The 22,160-nt window shown below is 38.5% G+C and overlaps 1 protein-coding gene across 2 annotated transcripts; it reads left to right on the forward strand.

The window, feature by feature from the left end:
• The first annotated feature begins 1,169 nt into the window (after positions 1 to 1,169).
• On the forward strand, positions 1,170 to 21,931 carry LOC127621005 (heterogeneous nuclear ribonucleoprotein K-like). Of its 2 annotated transcripts, none has more exons than XM_052094411.1 (15): positions 1,170 to 1,190; positions 3,760 to 3,872; positions 8,117 to 8,211; positions 8,289 to 8,345; positions 8,967 to 9,010; positions 10,070 to 10,142; positions 17,385 to 17,498; positions 17,614 to 17,742; positions 17,922 to 18,232; positions 18,770 to 18,823; positions 18,961 to 19,003; positions 19,615 to 19,627; positions 19,923 to 19,990; positions 20,092 to 20,261; positions 21,022 to 21,931. In XM_052094411.1, exons 2-15 carry the CDS (start codon positions 3,812 to 3,814, stop codon positions 21,050 to 21,052), a joined length of 1,263 nt encoding a protein of 420 aa, XP_051950371.1. In that variant the 5' UTR covers positions 1,170 to 1,190; positions 3,760 to 3,811; the 3' UTR covers positions 21,053 to 21,931. The 2 variants fall into 2 exon arrangements, with proteins under 2 accessions (XP_051950371.1, XP_051950370.1); XM_052094410.1 differs by lacking the exon at positions 1,170 to 1,190 and adding an exon at positions 2,731 to 2,782.
• Positions 21,932 to 22,160: the final 229 nt, after the last annotated feature.

Here is a 22,160-nt window from a genome sequence, read left to right on the forward strand (position 1 = left end):
GTATGTAAACTTCTGACCCACTGGAATTGTGATATAGTCAATAAAAGTGAAACAATCTGTCTGTAAACAATTGTTGTAAAAATTACTTTTGTCATGCACAAAGTAGATGTCTTAAATGACTAATTTGCTAATATGAAATCTGTGGAGTGGTTAAAAATGTAGTTTTAATGACTTCAACCTAAGTGTATGTAAACTTCTGTCTTCGACTATATCCAGTGCATAACTTGATAAGATTTAGAAATTAAGTTTGTTACAACGTTGGTTTATAGAGATCAGACAATTCATGGAGCACTGATGCCATATACCGGCCATGGTTGACATTGTTTATATTTGTTATTTTTAGTCCAACAAATGTCACCAAAGACCCCCAATGCATGGCATATTGTTTTTTAAATGAATGAAACTAAGTTTTTTCTTGAAGTGAAGATAACAAATAATGTGCTTATTTAATATTAACTTGAATGGAGTAATTATGTAATTTAGAGGTAAATAAGGTCAGAAATACCATAAAATCCCAAAAGAAATATATAACTTAAGAGTTTTTACTTTAGTGAAAATAGTGTTATTACATTTCTTAAAACACTAAAAAATAAATAAATTGGGGTTTCACCTCAGATGTTTTGGTCGTGAAATAGGGTTCTATATTGATAAGTGCACAAGGGTTAATAATAAATGAAATGGTATCCTTAAAATAAATACAAAATCAAAATTAAATATAATATTATAAAATGCCATAAAATATTAATAATATGATCAAATATAAAGCTAAATATAAATTATCTATATTATTCTTAATTACTAAAGCATATGTTTACTATTTACAGCCTACTATACTGTACTCAGGGCCGGCGCTACCTATAGGCGAACTAGGCAGTTGCCTAGGGCCTCGGCCTTGGAGGCGGGGCCTCCAAAATATACACACGCTTATCCACCAATCAAGAGCAGCAAAATACTATGCTGTTTGTCCATTGGATATAACAATTGTCATTCACCTGTAGTTAAACCAATTAATATCACGTTTACATGCGAGTCACTCCCGACCTCTGAATTTATGAATGAAGAGATTGTAGATGAATAAAATCCAACTTTTCTGCAAATGTATCTGATGGCGCCGAAGCGAACTCATCCTTCAGGGGCTGCTAAGCGTAAGGCTAAGCAGGCACGCAAAGAAAGTGCAGCTCGTGATTCAGGTATCATCTATTTTTGAGTGATTGTAATGTATTGTAAAAAATAAACTGATTCTAACGATCAGCGTCATTTTGAGATAGATCATTTGACGGTTATTTCCAGTTCAAAAGAGCGCGAGCACCGTTGATGGACTGAATTCACTTCTGACACTTTGAATCCGAGCGTATGTAGCTACAATCGATTTCCAGCCCTAGTCAGGAGCTGACTCGCAAAACACTACAGAAAAAGTCAAGTTTGTCAGTCAAAGAGCAAACGCACTATACTAAAGCATTGTTTATTATGTTTTAAAACAGTCTGTATATCTTCTAAAACGCAGATGTTTAGCCTACATTAACTGCTCTAGTCTATCATAATAGACTATAGACCATAATAGACTTAGTTTTTTCGTTTTCCAATCATAAATACTGTTGCAATATTTATTGAAAATAAGTATGCAATCTTAAGCATATGAATAAGCACACAATTACAGTTGACGAAATTAACTTGTCTTTTCACTTCCACTAGCAGCTGATTTGTGTATCATAAGGTATTTCTCTACAATACATACCTAATATGACTATATTTAGTCTATCAAAAACAAAACTGTTCATTATCCCAAATAGTGGGTTAGTGTGTTACCATAAATAAATTACTGAACAAATTACTGCAAAAACTTCCTGACTGCTAAAAAAAAAAAAAAAGATGACTTTTCAGATTTTTTTTTTTTTTGTTTACGTTAATTAAAGTTACATTAATATGCACATTTAAGTAAAAATATAAAAATACTGATAACAGGTTTTGTATAAATAAAATGGTTAGGAATCATATTTGTTTTCAAGTCTTTTTTATTAAATGATGTTTTATTAACAAAGTTCGGGAGGAGCACATTCAGATAATCAACGAGATAAGAGGTATATATACTGCAGACTTAGCTCTGTTCATTGACAGTTTATCAGCATCCCTCCACCGCCCCCATCTCCTCACTTTGATTTTTAATAGTCCTAATCTCTTATTGGATGTAACACAATCCAAAATACAATGCAATCCAATGTAATACTGTGTAAATCTGGCCAAAATTCAGAGCCTGGAGCCCTCCCCTGGACAGCATGCCAAATACGCATAATCTAAGTGTGAACTCGTGAATTCTGAAAGGTGGAGGGGAGGAGAGCATGGCGGGAGGCCTCCAACATACATTTTGCCTAGGCCTCCAAATGTCTAGAAACTATACAGCATACTAAAACTATTGACAATTAATTTTGACTATAGATCTTTTTACTCCTCACGAACGGCGATTAATGAAGTTTAATATTTTGTTCATGTAGTTCAAGTCATAAAGAAACGTCACAGTTGTAAACGAATAAAAAGCAACTGTTTTCACACAGGCGATCAGCTAGTCGTGCTCCGCCTCCGCTTGGCGGTCAGAAAAGATTGACATCTACATTAGCCAATCATTGTCAGTGCCTCTACTTCAACGTCGTGTTTGTCGAGGTTTGGACCAATCAGAGCACGTTCTTCTGTGGAGGGAGACACTTTCATTGGCCGAAGCTTCATCGGCGTTACTAAGATATTGTGCGTCATTGTTGTTACAATAGGGGGAGTACGTCGATAAGAACAGGTCGGTAGATATTCTCTGATGCAAAAAGCGTTTCATTATTGTTTTTACATAATTATCCACATATATTCTCATGTTAAACCGAATCAAGATCGTAAATATTTGACACTCGTTTCCATGCACACACGGTTAATTTGCGCAATTTGCATTGTTTATTGCAAGGTAGCTAGCGTCAGGTCTGTTAGCTAAAGAAACCTAGCAGCATCGATTAGCTCTCTTTCATCTACTGTAAATTTGTATGTTCATATCTTAATTCGATATTTTTATTTATTAACAACAAGGCGTAATAAACCCCACACAACTTGTAATTTGCTGGTCAACAATTTTATATATATAGACGTATGTCTGTGTGTGCTGTACGGTAATTAGCTCCCTAGCTCATTAGCTTCCTGAAACCATCTTTTGTTTTGGCGAGTCAGGCAGCTGATCCAAACAGGAAGAAAGCAAGAAGCGAATTTATTGGAAAGTATGGCTTTGTCTAAAAACCTAGTAAGCTGCCCAACGAGACGGTATATTTAGACTTGGACTTATTCGAATATTGTAGTGGCACGAACAGTAATATGCTCAAACATTCTATGTAGTAGCCTGCTCGATAGGTTTTTGGACAAACTCAAAATGTTGGTTTGTTTTTCTAATCTTTACCAGGCAGTATGAGTGAGTTGAAAGAAATTAGTTGGTTAACTGAGTTTTTTTCATTATTGTAGAATCACAACCAGAACCACGTTCATTTCTGCATTTGTTATGTACAGATAGATGTCTTGCTGTTTCATTTACTAAGATCTGGTGCACAGGATTGGGGATCTTGGGTCTTTTTTTGCATATGTTGCTGCTCACTGCATTAGTCAAGAATTTGCTCAATGGACAAGAGATAAATAATATCAGTTATATAGTAACTTATACATAATACTCCAAGCTTGGGACTAGTATCATATCTGGTCAAATAGCATTTTCATTCATGCACTATTTGTATTTTTCCTCAGGCATTCATTAGAACGGAGAGGACTGTTCATCTTCACACACTGTAGATAGATAATGGAGCTAGAAAATGACTTCCATGATGAGGAGAACTCCTTCAGCAGCAAAGAGAGTAACGGTAAGATTTTATCTATTTTCACACCTAGTTTGTTTTAGCACTCTGAGCAGTATAACGTGTATATGTGAACAACCCAAGTGGTCTCAGACTCCCCTAAAAGGAACCAAAAGCGAACCATACTCCAATCACCTCAGGAGGTGGCTAAGTACGGTACGATTGATTTGTCCGTTGTATAAGCGAGTAGGTACTGGTCGGCTTTGCATTTTATAACATAAGTTCCTTGTGGCTTGCCATACATGGCTGCGTTACATCATATTCCAGTCACAATTTAATGTCCACATATGGGAATTTTAAGCGAATATAGATATACCATGATTCCTTGATACGTTTTTATGTGATATTCCATTCTTGTTGTATTATTTGAGCACCGAAAATGAACGAACCGGTCGCATTCAGAGCAGAGCAGTTACTTCCTGAATGAGTGTGCACCCGAGTCCAAGTTGCTTTCACATTCATGCAAATTTCACTACAGTTCCATTGCAACCGAATTCAGACCACCTCCTACAAGAAGTCTCTTGTTTGGTACCATGGTACACTCCCCGGTCTGCATCACAGCTTTCACATTACCAATTTTTCATGTGAACCGTGCACTGTTTTAAACTGCCAGCTTAAAAGCACCCTTACATTGTGAACACCAAAAGCACTGAGGTCATTTGCGGCTGGGTCCCTTTTTATGGTTCACTTTAACCGAACTGGGTTTGGTTCACTTAAAATGTATTATATGTGAAACCACCCTTAATGTCAACATGAAATCAAAATGGACCCTATTTGGTATTTAGGGTGTTTTCACACTTGGCCCCTCTTTAAAAGAACCAAACTCTGACCACTTTAGGTGGACCAAAAAGTGAAACGAGTGAAAAAAAGACAGTTCTCTTTGCATTCACACTATTTTTGACCTTGAAAGTGGAATCGGATCTCTTTTTGGTCCACTTGACCTGTTACAGGGTCTCATTCCATTTTGAATTCCCACTGTGTTGTTTTTGTGGAACCCAGACCACTTTTTAAAAGACCAAAATTATTATTATGGCTATATTAAATGTTGAGTACATTTAGCTCTACATATTAACTTATGAGATTATTAAACAGGTATTGATTAGTAATGCACCGAAATGAAAATTCTAGGCCGAAACCGAAAATTCAGGATGCACTTGGCCGAAAACCGAAAATTTTAAAATAGTTTTTTTATTTTTATAATTGTATTAATATTATTCTTTATAATTAATTTAATGAATTGAATTCATTTTTTTAATTCAAAACTGAAATGATGTGCAAAACAGCAGTCAAGTAATGAACTTAGCAGCTCTAGTATAGCATCTTGCAAATTCAAAAAGTTTAAATATGCTACATAGTCATTTTAATGAAAACAACAGGCAAAACGCAGAACGGCAGAGGGCCTCTACTCTGTTTATGTAAACGTATTTCCACATTAATATAAAATTGTGTAAAACAGCAGTAATAGAACTAAAAACAACCTCAAACTGTAAATGACAGATGTAGCCTCAAGTGAAGAACAAAGTTTTGCAGGGCTAAACCTATTTTAATGTAATTGCTATACACAGCAAATTGGACTGCTTTCTATTTAAGTAAAAGTGGCAGGTTTCTCTTCAAGAACAAAAGTTGCTCAGCTTTCTGGCAGGAGATACGGTTCCTCTTCTCATCAAGAACATGAGATGCTGCACTGAATAGTCTCTCTCTGTGTGCTGGTGCTTGGGCAGATAAATACCTCCGTGCAGTCCACACAAGCAATGGAAAGTGATCTTTGTTCATCTACTGGTAGTCAAGAGGATTGTTGCGTTCGCGTGATATGAGCGTTAAGTTATCATCTGTGTTCCGCAACAGCTTTCGGGAACTTGGATAACATATAACATGCGAGCATTGGTGCCCTACGCAGACTGCGTAGTATGCGTATAGGGTGCGGCGTACTGCTTTGAAGTATTTCCACACCGCTGACATCGGCCTTTGCTTGGTAGCGCCGTGATAATGGCTAGATCGATCGAGAGTGAAACCTGAGCAATGAGGGGTGGGGAGTCATATATTTTCGGCCTTTTTTTCCTCTTTTGGCCAAAATTTCGGTGCATACCTAGTATTGATACGGATTTCCTGATTCTATTCCGATTTAATAAGCTCTCAATTCGATTTTGTTGTCCATTTTGCTTATAAATGAAAGAAATCATTTCTCAGCTAATGCTGTAAATTATACAGGGGACTTTCTAACTTAGTACATAATGAAATTTATTAATTTTACAAATTTAATTTCATCATTAGCTTTTCATTTTTGACACATTTTAGCTATTTAAAAATGCACAAATTCCATGTATTTCACCAATAAATATAATGTCTTTATATTGTATGTGATAAATTGGAGATATTATGTTACAAATATATATTGTAACAAGTTTATAGTTAACATGCATCATTTGTACTATGCATAATCTTGGAACCTGTTGAATTTGACACTGAATTTCATCAAGATAATATGTGAATTCAAACAAAATGTAATTAACAACTTATTTCTATAAGACTAGTTATTATATTCTGACTGTAAAGTAGAACACTTTACTAAGTTGGTATATAGCTAGTAAAAATTTTGGTTTCCCACTTTATAACGGATGTTTGTTCTTCATCAGGCTCCTAATGATTTAGGCTAAGTAATCATTACTGTGGTTGATGCAAATGGTCTTTTTTTTTTAACACCTTCTACAGTTGTAGTAAAAAATTATTATAAATGATTTAATGATATTATTCCTGTCAAAATACCAGAGTTACTGTTACTATTACTATTGTAAATCATGATAAATGTTAGCACGGGTGATGTGTAATTTAAAAACCATTATTTTGGCACATGCAGTTTGTTGTCTTTTTTCCTCGTCTGTGCTGAATGAATATCGGTGCTGTCAAGTTGTTTGACATCCTCTATTGCTTTAAACTAGAGAATTCATTTTCAGAATTCAAAGGGGTCTTCAGTTTAGAAATCTGTGCCACAATATCAAGATAAGCCTTGTGATCATCAAGGGATGCCGCTGCAATATCAGGTGATCAGCTCTGTACTGTCCCATCTCTGGAGTGCTGATAGCGAGGGAAACCTGCCTTAGCCTGGTTTAAATGCGTGCTCCAGAATTACACATAAAACATGGAGCAGAGGGCAGCTTCTGTTGTGTCTCACGCCACACTTACATGAAAACCAGGTTTCAACTGCACCGCGCAAATGTATTTAAAGAATGGATCCACTGATGTATCAGCCGCCAATTAATGGCCAAATTAAAACCATCAGCAAATCGGTTTAAACATGAAAACGTCTATATAAAAAACGTCGGTTAATTTATAGTTAATTATCACACTTTGTAAAAGCTCTGAATTCAAATGTATAATCCAGAAATAATGGTAGTCGTAGAAAGTTGGCACTCCAAAGAGCTCTTCAGTTAACGCTTCAGTCAGCATTGTGTAATCAAACGGCGCCCTCTAGCGGTCTGGATGGCATTTTCCATTATCTGTATGTTTGTTCTACAACATGATTTTTTCCTGCGTCTTTGATAAGATAAAATGTTGTTGTTTAATGATCAATTTTATTCAACAATGTTTTACAGAAAATTGACAAACCGCATATTATTGGTTACTTTAAAGACTATCATTTTATTTCCAACAATGCATTATGAACAAGCCTTTTCTGAATGTTGAGAAAGTGAAAGAAAATATGTTGCCATATGGTTACACGGTACCCTACAGGGATGATAATTGTATGCTGCCAAAAATAATGTTTATCATTAACCAGGAAATCATTTTATTTGGCTGACACTTTTTAGAAATATTTTTAACCAAGTCTCAGACCACATTCGGTATGTTTTAGAAAAAAAAAATCCTTATAGGTTTCAATCTTTATACTTTTTTGTTTCATTACATTTTAACTTTGTTTTCACCATGGAAGCTGGCATAGTATCAAATCACAAATAAAACCAATAGCTATTTAGGTGTGGTTTTAGCAAACTCCAATCTGGTTTTAAATGTCCACGTTTCACAATCCAGTACGTTTTTGATGGATAGTGAAGCCCTTCCCAACATTTTTGGTTCTTGTTGAATATTATGTTTTACTCTGTAATACTGCACATAACAGAAATAAAATGGGTTTTGAATGCCATTTCATATTTACTTGAAGGACGGCTTTACTGAAAGTTATTCTGAAAATCATGATATACTAATTAGAGCCTCCATTTGTGGTTGTGATTAAATTCACCTTTATTTCTACTCAGGTAAGCGTTCTGCTGAAGATTTTGAGGACAAGCCTCATAAACGCTCCAGAAATTCTGATGACATGGTAGAACTCAGAATACTGCTACAGAGCAAAGTAAGTACCTGAATATTATCTGTCACTGAGTTTTGTTTCTCTGACTGTATCTCAATGCTGATTGGTCATCTCTCCAGAATGCCGGAGCAGTGATCGGAAAGGGTGGGAAGAACATTAAAGCTCTCCGCACAGATGTGAGTACTCTTGTGTTTAGCTCACACATTCAGTCTCTTGAACTAGGTTATATTTGGCATGCTAATGGTAATATCTTTGAGAACCAACAGAAAACTGTACACTCATCTTTGTCCAAGGGAAAATGTATTTTCTGCAAGCAAAGCTGTATATTGGGTTACAAAAGTAGTGCTTTTATTATATAATAGTAAGAGGCCTTTGCAATGATGTACCCCATATTCTACTGTGCTCATTAATTGAAGAGTATATAAAATGTGCCAATCATTGTTACAGGCTAAAATAATAGTATTTGGCCTAATACATTTTCTCATAGTCTCTGTTCCTCTCCTGTCCTCCATTCTCCTCCAACATTGTGAAAATTGAAAATCAAACTGAAAGTTTTTTCCAATTAAAAAAATGTATTCCTCTTCCACTCCCTCTCCCCTTTTCCTTGTTTATTTTTTCTGTCCATTTTTGGCCAAATCCCATATTCTGGATCGACTTGTACCGCCCACCTGCGTTGCCGCCTGACATCCTGACTCCCTGGTTGGCCACACCCATAATCCCGCCCTTCCTATTGGGCGGCTTACTTGATTGACATCCGTGTGCTTGATTGCTCTGGGTGCTTGGCCCGCCCCCTGCAGTACAATGCCACTGTGTCAGTCCCAGACAGCAGTGGGCCCGAGCGGTACGTGCCACTCAGATACTCAAAACCTCCAAGTCATATCAGCTCTGTTACTGCCAATATCAGAACTGTTTTAACATCCTTAATGTACAAAATACTCCCTTACTGCCATAAACAAAACAGATGAATATGATGTCATGACTATCAATACTTTGAAATACTGCAATGCTATATTAAAATGCCTTTTCTGTCATATAAGGAAGCCCTCTCCCACTCTGTCTCCCTCTACGTCCACTCTCATAGAAGATATATTCTGTAATAGCTTTTTATATACCTGTGGGAAATGTACTTCCTCCACATACCACAAGGTTTCTTGATAATACTAGGATGAATTAAGTTACTGAGGGTGAAGGGGCACTGCAAATACATGCTTATTCTCCTTTTTTGTATTGTTTTTCTGTGGATTTTGACTTATTCTGGTCCCCCAAGATGCTCTGTTTACTGCCACTCATCTTTGCACTGCTCCTTTCATTCTGACTCTGCTCTTTCTATCTCTTCTGTAATGGATTTTGAATTCCTGCTTCATGTTCATCTTTTCTATGTGCTGTCATTCTGCACTTTGTCACCTCTGTCACATAAAAGGGTTAGTTCACCCAAAAATGAAAATGCTCTTGTCATTTCCTCACCTTCATGTCATTCCAAACCCATATTACTTTTTTCTTTCTTTCTATGAAACACAATGGAATGTAAGGCAAAACGTTCTTCTTTCAAGAAACCGAAGAAGGTAATTTGAGTTTGAAACAACATAAGAAATAACAAAATAACATTTTGGGTGAACTATTCCTTTAAATACCCAGGCATCCCTCTATTTTTCACTCTTTGTCTGACCTTCCCTGTACCTTGACATTTCAGCAACGGGAAGGAGCTTCAGTTTGTTTTTCATTGTTTTTCTGTTTTTTCACTTCCTTTTGACATAAAGGAATGCATGATTACATGGCACACCTTGAGATCAGTTTGTTCCCTCTACTCACATTTAAAAATGACCAACAGAACATTCACACTGTTTTTATGTCTAATATCATCTTCTCTTTTCTCATGGAATGGAATTCGTTGCTTTGACAGAATCCTAAGCGTCAGTGCCGATATTCCCACAGTAGCTGAGATATTGCTGAAGATCATTCCCACTTTGGAAGAGGTGAGGTTTTTCACATTTGACATATGAGATGGGTGGTACATATGTATATATGTGATACACTGGCGGCCAAAGGTTACAGAGTAAATAATGTACAGGTTTTACTCTTATAGGAAGAAATTGTTACTTTTATTCACCAAAGTGGCATTCTACTGATCACAATGTATAGTCAGGACATTAATAACATGAAAAATTATTACAATTTGATACAAATTCCAAACTTCAACTACAAAGGGTTCTCATCAAAAAATCCTCCACGTGCAGCAATGATACTGAGGTGACATTTCACCCCACTCTTCCTGTATCACTTGCCATAGATGTGGATGTCTTGTCGGGTACTTCTCACGCACCTTATAGTCTAGCTGATCCCACAAAAGCTCAATGGGGTTAAGATCCATAACACTCTTTTCCAATTATCTACTGTCCAATATCTGTTTCTTTGCCCACTCTAACTCTTTCTTTTTGTTTTTCTGTTTCAAAGTGGCTTTTTCTTTGCAATTCTTCCCATAAGGCCTGCACCCCTGAGTCTTCTCTTTACTGTTGTACATGAAACTGGTGTTGAGCGGGTAGAATTCAATGAAGCTGTCAGCTGAGGACATGTGAGGTGTCTATTTCTCAATCTTGAGTCTCTGATGTACTTATCCTCTTGTACATCTGGCCTTCCACATCTTTTTCTGTCTTTGTTAGAGCCAGTTGTCCTTTGTCTTTGAAGACTGTAGTGTACACCTTTGTCAAGTATTTCAAGCATTGTATAGCCAATTTCAAGCATCGTATAGCCTTCATTCCTCAAAACATTGATTGACTGATGAGTTTCTAGAGAAAGCTGTTTCTTTGCCATTTTTGTCTTAATATTGACCTTAAGACATGCCAGTCTATTACATACTGTTGAAATTAAATACAAACACTGAGATAATGTTAAGCTTTATTTAACGATCCAAATGGCTTTCAACTGTGTTTGATATAATGGCAAGTTTTTTTTTCTAGTACAAAATTAGCAATTTAGCATGATTACTCAAGGATAAGGTGTTTGAGTGATGGTTGCTGGAAATGGGGTCTGTCTAGATTTGATCAAAAATGACTTTTCAACTAGTGATGGTGCTGTTTTTTTACACCAGTAATGTCCTGACTATACATTGTGATCAGTTGAATGCTGCTTTGGTGAATTAAATTACCAATTTCCTTCCATAACAGCTAAATCTGTACATTATTCCAATGTGAATTTGGACAAAGAAATGTGGGATGAAGGGGTTTGCTTCAGAATTGAGAAGGCTTATCAAAGTCAAACAAAAAAGAGACAAGCTTTGTTTTTTGTTTGAATAAAAAAAACAATGCTGAGTAGATAAAATAATATGGTTTATTTTAAATAAATTAGTTATAGTTCGTTCTGTGACCTTTTTTAATGAGAGAGAGAGAGATATATATATATCAGAATCAGAATCAGAATCAGAATCAGCTTTATTGCCAAGTATGCTTACACATACAAGGAATTTGTCTAGGTGACAGGAGCTTCCAGTCAACAACAATACAAACAATACCAAAAAAACAGCAGCAAGGCATAGGTAATTAAAAACAAAAAAGAACACAAAATAAATAATTATACATATACGTACATAAACTCACCTTCATACATACCCACATACACACACGTAGTGCAAATCTAATACAATCTGTATATAAAGAACAAAAAACAGTATATTATGTACAGAGCAATGTAAGTAATGGCAGAAGTGGATAAGTTGGATAATATAATTTAAATTAAAATTAAACTGTGTATTGCACATAATTATTGCTCAATGGGGGTAATTTAACTGTTCATTAGATGGATGGCCTGAGGGAAAAACTGTTCCTGTGTCTGACCGGTTCTGGTGCTCAGTGCTCTGAAGCGCCGCCAGAAGGCAACAGTTCAAAAAGGTAGTGGGCAGGGTGAGTGGGGTCCAGAGTGATTTTACCAGCCTTTTTCCTCACTCTGGAAGTGTATAGTTCTTGAAGGGAGGGCAGGGGCAACCAATAATCCTCTCAGCAGACCGAACTGTCCTTTGTAGTCTTCTGATGTCTAATTTCAGTGGCTGCACCAAACCAGACAGTTACTGAAGTGCAGAGGACAGACTCAATGACCGCTGAGTAGAACTGTTTCAGCAGCACTGGTGGCAGGTTGAATTTCCTCAGTTGGCTAAGGAAGTACAACCTCTGCTGGGCCTTTTTCACAATGGAGTCGATGTGTATCTCCCACTTCAGGTCCTGTGAGATGGTAGTGCCCAGGAACCTGAATGACTCCACTGCTGACACAGTGCTGTTTAGAATGGTGAGGGGGGACAATGTTGGGGTGTTCCTCCTAAAGTCCACAATCATCTCCACTGTTTTGAGCGTGTTCAGCTCCAGGTTGTTTTGACTGCACCAGACAGCTAGCCGCTCAACCTCCTTTCTATACGCGAGACTCATCATCATCTCGGATGAGGCCGATGACAGTGGTGTCGCCTGCAAACTTCAGGAGCTTGACAGAGTGGTCCTTGGTGGTGCAGTCATTGGTGTACAGGGAGAAGAGTAGTGGGGAGAGCACACATCCCTGGGGGCACCAGTGCTGATGGTACAGGTGGTGGAAGTGAATTTTCCCTGCCTCACAAGCTGCTGCCTGTCCGGTCAGAAAGCTGGTAATCCACTGACAGGTAGAGGTGGGAACAGGGAGTTGGTTTAACTTAGTCCGGAGTATATCTGGTATGATTGTGTTGAAAGCCGAGCTGAAGTCCACAAAAAGGATCCTAGCGTATGTCCCCGGTCTGTCCAGATGTTGCAGGATATGATGCAAACCCATGTTGACTGCATCATCCACAGACCTGTTTGCTCGATAAGCAAATTGAAGGGGGTCCAGAAAGGGTCCAGTGATGTCCTTCAGGTGGGCCAACACCAGTTCTCAAATGACTTCATGACCACAGATGTCAGGGCTTACAGGTCTGTAGTCATTAAGTCCTGTGATTTTTGGTTTCTTAGGGACGGGATAATGACTGAGCCGCTTGAAGCAGCATGGGACTTCACATTGCTCCAGTGATCTATTGAAGATCTGAGTGAAGATGGGGGCCAGTTGGTTAGCACAGGAACGAAGGCAAGCTGGTGAGATGCCATCTGGTCCTGGAGCCTTCCTTGTCCTTTGCTTCCGAAAGACACGCACACATCGCCCTCACAGATCTTTAGTGCAGGTAGTGTAGCAGGAGGGGGAGGAGGGGGTTGCAGGAGGTGTTAATGGTTGTGTGAAATGAAGGTCCGAGTGCATGTGGGTGTGAAATCGGGCCTTTCAAATCTGCAGTAAAACACATTCAGGTCGCCAGCCAGTCGTTGGTCCGCCACAGGGTTGGGGGTAGGAGTCCTGTAATTAGTAAGTTGTTTCAGGCCACTCCACACTGATGCTGGGTCGTTAGCTGAAAACTTGTTTTTCAGCTTCTCAGAGTAGCTTCTTTAGCCACTCTGATTTCCCTATTCAGTGTGTTCCTGGCCTGATTATACAAGACTCTATCCCCACCCCTGTAAGCCTCCTCTTTGGCATGACGAGCTGTCTGAGTTTTCCTGTGAACCATGGTTTATCATTGTTGAATGACAAAATGTCCTAGTAGGGATGCACATATCCTCACAGAAACTGATGTATGATGTCACAGTATCTGTGAGCTCGTCCAGGTCTGTAGCTGCAGCTTCAAAAACACTCCAATCAGTGCAGTCAAAGCAGGCTTGTAGTTCCAGCTCTGCTTCAATAGTCCATCTCCTTATAGTCCTTACAACTGGCTTGGTTGATTTTAATTTCTGCCTGTAGGTCGGGAGAAGATGAACCAGACAGTGATCAGAGAGACCCAAAGCTGCACGTGGGACAGAGCTGATATGCATCCTTTAATGTAGTATAGCAGTGGTCCAGTATATTCCTGTCTCTGGTGGGGCATGTAATGTGCTGTCTGTATTTGGGCAGTTCAGCGGTGAGATTTGTTTTGTTAAAGTCCCCAAGAATAATAATGACTGAGTCCGGTATTGTTGTTCTGTGTCTGAGATTTGATCAGCCAGCTGTTGCAGCTTAAGTTCCCAGACGCGTTTGGAGGAATGTAAACACTCACCAGAATAAACGAAGAAAACTCCCGCGCGCAGTAGAACGGCTTACAGTTAATAAAGAGCGCTTCCAGATTAGGACAGCACATCCTCTTTAGTGTTGTTACATCTGTACACCAACTTCGCTGATGTAAAAGCATGTTCCACCACCTCTCGCTTTTCCTCGTTAACTCACGCGATGCGATCCGGCTCTGAACAGCTGGAAGCCCGGCAGATGTAATGCGCTGTTCGGAATGGCTTCACTCAACCAGGTTTCAGTGAAGCACAGTGCAGCAGAGTTTGAAAAGTCCTTATTAGTATGTGTGAGGAGATGTAGTTCGATCCGCTTTGTTGGGAAGAGAGCGGAGATTCGCAGATGAATGCTCGGCAGTGCTGTTCGAACGCTGACGGAGTTTAACCAGCCGCCAGCTCGTCTCCTCGCCTAGCGCCTCGTGAAGCATCTAAACAACACAGCAGCCTCCAACTAAAATGTCCAGCAAAACGTCCGAATATTGAAAAACCGGAAAAGATTATCTGGTATGTGCTGCTGAATGTTCAGCAGTTCGTCCCTGGTAAAACTATATATATAATATAATTATTATAATAATTAATAATATAATTATTATTTATTTTTTCAAAAGGACTTTTGAATGTAATATTATGTAGTTATTAAAATTATTTTATATATATATAAATATTAAAATATAGCTGCAAGCACCAATTACGGGGCCAATCACACTTACTAAGGAAGTATGATTGGACATCACTGATTAGGATTTCAAGAAAAGCAGTATAAAAACTTAAGTAAAATTGCTTAGTACAATACAATTCACTATAAATATGGTGCTGTCACTAAATTTATATTTAAGAGTCTTCTATCTTCCCATCTATTTTTTTAATGCGCTATTCGAGAACCGTTTGGTCTATCAAAAAGCTTTTAATAACTTTTGGTTGTAAGTTTCCCTAGATGGTATGCGACAAAATGACAGCATCGTATGTATGGCCTAGGAGGAGTTAAAAAAATTATGGATTAATACAATTCAAAATGGCAGACAGGAAGAACGCCCAATCATGGCAAATTTGGTATCATTGTTCTCTGCATGACCCAATGAAGCTGAACACCCATGACAATTGGCCACATTTTTCAAAAGTTAAGCATTTTTTGGATCTTTTGACCACTAGGTGTTGATGTCCCCAAACTTTGAGTACTTTCAGGACTTTGCCCCGATGATATGTAATGATCTAGGTAATCTTTCTAGGTCATAGGGTTCAAAAGTTATAGGCGTTATGTGTGCAAGTTTGAACAGTTGATGGTGCTAGAGGGTTTAGGTTACAGACCCCAAATTTTGGTCAGTAACATTTGAGTGTTCTATCAGCGTGCCAAATTTCATAATTTTCCCATGTATGGTTCTATAGGCTGCCATAGACTTCTCGAGCGGAAGAAACATAATAAGAACGCTAAAGGATACTATAGAGATTGCTAAGACATGTGACCAACTGGGCTGCAACGTCATCAGAACGCAAAGAATTATGGGTATGTTTGGCCCGTTTACATAGGCTGGCATCGCATAGCAGGCTAGTGGCATGAAAATAATTTAAAAAATAGCGTGAAAAACAGAATATAATACTACAAAATGCAGCGGGCTAAAGAAAACATTGTCGGACCATACCGCCTAAAACTACATCCTAATGCAAAGACGAGATATGACGAGAAAAAAAAGGGAATCAAAGGACTGGATTCTTACGAGCATAGTGACTGGTCAGGGGAGGTCAACCTGAAAAGGCTGTGTTGTGGTGCTTTTGCAGACAGCCTGAATGTTTGCAGACATGGTTGCTTGCGATAATCAGAACTGTCCTATACAGTGGTTCCATTTAGGTTGCGTGGGATTCAGCAGCGCACCAGCCAGAGAAGAGTTATGGCAATGCGATGCTTGTACATGTCTGTGACTTATCACCCACAACCTACCTCATACATTTCCAGTTATCTTTTCTATGGACTCTTTATAAATGTCTTCATCTAAATGTATTTACATGTTAAATATGTAAAGAAACTGAAATTAAGTTGGTTGTTACTACCATTTAAGTTATGTAATTGTGTATTGCAATCCAAACTGATTTTGCACAATTCTTCCTTAATACAGATAAAGGAGGCAGAATTTAATTCAGTCTTTGTGTATTTTATATACAGAGATGGCTAAAAATCATTACATGTGAGAAGTGACATTACAAAATCTTTTGAAAAAAAAAATATTATAATTTACATATTAGATGTGAGCATGGTGTATAATTCTAACACGACGGCTTCACAACTTGGACACATAATGGTCAAAGCACAGCACACAACCACAATTTTATCCAGCAAAGTCTTATCCTCCCCCTCACAAGGCACCACATATCCCAGGCCCAGTCAGGATCACACTCCAACATTTCATAGGCAGGTTTGCCTGCAAACACAGTCACCAAATAAATAGCTATGTAGCCTAGATGTACAACATTTAAAACTGATTAACGTTACGCTTTAGTACATTGGTAACTTAAGCTCATTTTCTAGCCATTTCATGCTAGTTAACGGTTAACATTGGCCTAACGTCAAATCTAATGGTCTGGTTAAATCAAACAAAACACGCTGGTTATTTGCCCACAACATAACATTTAAAATTACTCTCTGTAATTTAACTTTGTGAAAATGCTTTGAACACACCATCATGTGTGGTGGAGTGTTATCGAAGGTAATCTTGGGCCTCCTTACTGCTGCTATCTATGCCATTCGTCGCACTTTTTGTCACCTCTGAAACATGGCTTGTACTATTATTTTTCCACGCTGGAAAACGATAAAAGGATTTTCCGTTCTTAAGCTTTATGCCACTTCTATCGTGAGAACGACTATTGCAGTTTATAACACAGCAGGTAGACGGCACCTTGAACACTGCGTTCTTCCCTCCATGCAATCAAGTCTGGCGCCTTCTGTTTGTGCCGCGGATTCCCAAAATGCTTTGCGTTCACCGCTGGTAATATGTCACGATGACGTCACATTAGCAGTCTCTATAGGTGCCTACGTACCTTCGGTGCTTGGCCGCTAATAATAGTGCCCACCTCTAGATGCGGGCAAGTTGTATATTGCCTGAAGCTATGCTGCATGATATTTGAATGCCAAATGTGATTCTCCTCTCTGATTGGTTGGAGCAGTATCAGCATTATAAGGGGGTGGACTTTGACTGTGAGCTGAGGCTGCTCATTCATCAAAGTCTAGCCGGAAGCATCATTGGTGTGAAGGGAGCCAAGATTAAGGAACTCCGTGAGGTAAGATGCCAGTACAAGCCTTCTAACAATACAATTAATTTTCTGATGGGTACTATCACTGTTGATATTTGAATTGTTTTGAGACCATGCTTAACTGTCAGTTATGCTATTGTAGAGCACTCAGACAACCATCAAGCTATTCCAGGAGTGCTGTCCTCAGTCCACTGACCGTGTGGTGCTCGTTGGGGGCAAAGCAGATCGGGTGGTGCAATGCATTAAGACCATGCTTGAGCTCATTGTGGAGGTCAGATAAAACAACAGTGTCAAAATATGTTTGTTAATCGTGGGATGTGTCCGGAATGGAATACTGCATAAATTTGCATACTATGCAGAGCATGACATAATATATACAGCAGAAATAGTAAGTGTAGTATGTCAGTATGTTATTCTGGACAATAATTTTCTCTCTCCCTCCCTCCCCAGGCTCCCACTAAAGGTCGCACTCAGCCGTACGACCCCAACTTCTATGATGAGACTTATGACTATGGTGGCTTCACCGCAACATATGAAGAGCGGGGGCGTCGGCCAATGGGAGGCTTCCCCTCGAGGGGGCGTGGAGGCGGGTTCGACCGTATGCCCCCCAGCGGAGGTCGCAGCAGCCACCATATGCCACCAAACAGAAGAGACTATGATGACATGAGTCCACGAAGGGGCCCCCCTCCACCTCAGAGAGGAGGGAGAGGAGGGGGCCGTACCCCACGTAACATGGGAGGACCTTCCCATCATAGGAGAGAGTGAGCCACCTTCCTTATGAATTAATTTGTCATTGTCCCTTTATAGTATTTTATTAAAGGGATAGTTAGGTCAACAACAAAAAGGAAATTATTTCATGTACCCACCTTCATGTTGTTCCAAATTTGTGAGATGTTAGGCAGAATGACAGCCTCAGTCACCATTCATTGTATAGAAAAATATGTGAATGGTGAACATTCTGCCGAACATCTTTTATGTTTTAAGGAAAATAAGTCATAGGGGTCATACAGCATGTTGATGAGTAAATGATGACACAATTTACATTTTTGGTTTAACTATCCCTTTAACGAAGGGTATTTACAGGGTTAGATTAGAACTATAATAGTTTGGTATTATTAATGGTGTTTGCATATGCTAAAATGACAAAGGAAAAAAAAACTTGCAATAAAAGGAGAGACCCAAGCCAACTAAATCAGAATAAAACAGAAAATTGGGGTGGGTCCTTTTAACTTGTTTGGTAAGTGATTTTAAGTATTTAATTGTCTTAATATTGGGTGACAATATATGGCTGTTTACAGTGATGACCAGTACTCCTATAGCTCCCAGCGTGGCCAAATGGAGGAGAGACGACAGTAAGTGTTCTGTTTCTAAAGTATTTTTAAAAGTAATTGCATTTAGAAGCATGTTAGTGTAGTATTTGATATTAGAGGTTAATCATTGCATATCATATTTGCGCTGTATCAATTGTTTGCTTTTACTTGTTTTCTAGTGGAGAAAAGAGAGGACGCAATGAACGTTATGGAGGCAACATGGTTAGTACGCAGTGTAACCTGTTACTTGTAGTTTGCTGGTGTTCTGATTTATTTTTTGGAAATAGGGTTTTGAGTAATCTGTAGAAAACATTCACTTAAGGAATAGTTCACCCTCAAATGAAAATTCTCTCATTACTCACCCTCTTTCCTTCCCAGATGTGACTTTGTCTGCTGAGCACAAATTAAGATCTTTAGCAGTATATCTCAGCTCTGTAAGTCCATACAATGCAAGTGAATGGTGACCAGAACTTTGATGCTCCAAAACCGATTGGATCGCTTCAGAAGACTGATTAAACCACTGGAGTCTTATGAATTACTTTTATGCTACCTTTTATGTGATTTTAAAATTTCTGGTCACCATTCACTTGCATTGTATGGACCTACAGAGCTGAGATATTCTTTTAAAAATCTTTGTGTTCAGCATAATGATGAGAGAATTGTTATCTTTGGGTGAACTATTCCTTTAAGGAAAGGTGGTTTCCGAAACGATAGCATCCATGGCAGCTTTTCGCTACCTGGAAACTGACTTTTAAGTTGTTGTTTTTTCTGTATGTTGTGTGAAAACATTGTTTAAATGTTGTTCTTATGGTCTGTTCTCTTTTGTGTTTCAGAATGATGGATATGGTAAGTTTTAGATTTGTATTTATTATTTTTTTAATCATTGTCTTTCACCATTAAATTTGTGAGATGTAAAGCAGAGCTTCTAGCTGCTTTCTAAGATTGGATGGTAACAGATTTGTAAATTTTGCTATTTTTCTGTAAATTTATTTCCCCTAAAGCAGACAATAATTCATCTTGGGATTCCTATCAGTCTGGTAATATCCCAGTTTGTAAAGGAAAAAAAAAAATTCACCTTTTGAATCTTTCATTGAAAATCTCCTGTTGTCATTTCACTTTCTCATGTTTCATTGATGCTCAGGTGGAAGGAGTAACTGTAGTGATATGGGAAGCCCTGTTATTACCACACAAGTGACAATTCCCAAAGATGTGAGTACATTGATCCATTCATACAGGTCATGTGATGCTCTCCTAATCCGAGGTCTCTGTGTGTATCACATTCATTGAACTCGCCCTGCTGTGATTCTCAGCTGGCAGGATCGATCATCGGTAAAGGGGGTCAGAGGATCAAGCAGATTCGTCATGAGTCTGGAGCGTCTATCAAAATCGATGAGCCCCTGCAGGGTTCTGAAGACCGCATCATCACTATCACAGGAACCCAAGACCAGATCCAGAACGCACAGTACCTGTTACAGAACAGGTATGAGACCCAACTCATTGTCTACAACTTCGTTTTTGAAAATGTGTCAAAGCAATTTAGCTCATAATAACTTTTGCCTTTTGTACTGCAATTGCTGAGAAGCAATTTCAGCTGCCATCTCTTTTTATTTAATAACGTCATGTGTGGCAAAATTTCCCTGTGTAGCATTATTAGCATTAGTGAAGTGACCTTTGCAGAGACACATTTATGCAGCTATGTGTGAATGGAAGCATGAAGTGATTTAGTTTAAAAATGCCCCTGGATGGTGGCCTGGGTATCTCCGTGAGTAAAGACTCTGACTACCACCCCTGGAGTCATGAGTTTGAATCCAGGGTGTGCTTTGTGACTCCAGCCAGGTCTACTAAGCAACCAAATTGTCCCAGTTGCTAGGGAGGGTAGAGCCACATGGGGGTAACCTCATCGTGGTCGCTATAATGTGGTTTGCTCTCAGTGGGGCACGTGGTGAGTTGTGTGTGGATGCCGTGGAGAATAGTGTGAAGCCTCCACACATGCTATGACTCTGCGTAAACACGCTCAACAAGGCACGTGATAAGGTGTGTGTATTGACAGTGTCAGACGCAAAGGCAACTGAGATTCGTCAGAGTCACTACGCCACCATGATGACTTTGAGCACACTGGGAATTGGCAATTCTAAATTGGGAGAAAAAGAAGCAATGTTCCTGGATTTTATGCAGTTAAATCAAAAAGTACAACAGCATTCTGACATTATACCTTCTCTCCCACTTTCTCTTTCTGTCAGTGCTCTACACCTCTTGGGACGCCAGAGCTAACCAGCCACCTTTCTCAGGATGTCCATCCAATTGCAGCTCAAGTCCTTGCCACCATATGAAGGCCTGACACATTACGAATCCTTGTCTATCACCTTTATAGGAAGCCCTCATAGAATACAAGCTCGAACCCTTTGGTTGTCCTTTATTAGGAATTTTGTGGAATTGTTTTTTTCTTTTTTTATTATAAATCATAATTTTATATGGGCCAACTTTTATGTACATCGCAGAAACACCTTGAATTGGGTGAGCAGATAGCTTCTTTTCAACTGGATGTTTTTTTGTTTTGATTTTTGTTGGGATGAATGTTTTGAGTTATTGAATTTATCATTCAAATCATTCAAAAAGCTCACCCCAGAATGTACACAAGTACACCCAGGAGTTTGAAGTTCTTTATATTTGGCTAATTTTCTTGTTTTCCTTAAGGTTTGAAAACAGCATTGAGTAAAGTAGGGAATGACATGTAAATATCCAGTGATAACTAATGGAAAATGATTACTATGGACGTTTGAATATATCCTCTAGTCTGTTCCATATATGTGCTGGTTTTTCCTCAGAAATACAGATAATATTTTCACCAGGTAAATCTGGTGTTTAAGTAATTTACTCTACCTCTGGATTTTTTCTAGGTCTGCCATTCTAAAAGAAGGTGCACAATCATTAACTGTGATTTTTAAGAAGCGAGAAAAAAAAATGGATGTGATGTTGTAATTTTAGACTGTGTTTGCTACAGAGCAGGACAATACTTCTCTCTCCCCCTTTCCTTGTTTTATTTTTCTTACCTTTATTTTTTTTACCCAAATTGTCTCTAAAGTTCTTTAACCAGACACATTTGTAGAGTTTGTCACTTGTCTGAAATAAAGGACATGCCAGTTTTTCCAGTGTGATTGTCTATAATTGTCTTAAAGCTTCACTATTTGTGCAAAGCACTCACTTTCAGTTTGCGTTCCATCACAGTTGTTTTGAATTATAGCATCTATGTTCTTTTTGGGTTTCTTTCATCCTCTCTTTGTAAGACAAAGCCTAATATATGATGCATTTAAACAATTCTGTGAAATCAGCTCATGAGATATAAACATTAAAAATACCTGTTTTGTGTAGTTCTTAAAAA

Source organism: Xyrauchen texanus, chromosome 27, assembly GCF_025860055.1.
Source record: "Xyrauchen texanus isolate HMW12.3.18 chromosome 27, RBS_HiC_50CHRs, whole genome shotgun sequence".
Taxonomy (NCBI): Eukaryota; Metazoa; Chordata; class Actinopteri; order Cypriniformes; family Catostomidae; genus Xyrauchen; species Xyrauchen texanus.

Bases quoted from the DNA above. Each gene is read 5' to 3' on its own strand.
- LOC127621005 (XM_052094411.1), top strand. From the start codon at position 3,812: ATGGAGCTAGAAAATGACTTCCATGATGAGGAGAACTCCTTCAGCAGC. The intron at 3,873-8,116 runs GTAAGATTTTAT...ATTTCTACTCAG, and splicing joins CAGCAGCAAAGAGAGTAACG to GTAAGCGTTCTGCTGAAGAT. The intron at 8,346-8,966 runs GTGAGTACTCTT...CGCCCCCTGCAG, and splicing joins TTAAAGCTCTCCGCACAGAT to TACAATGCCACTGTGTCAGT.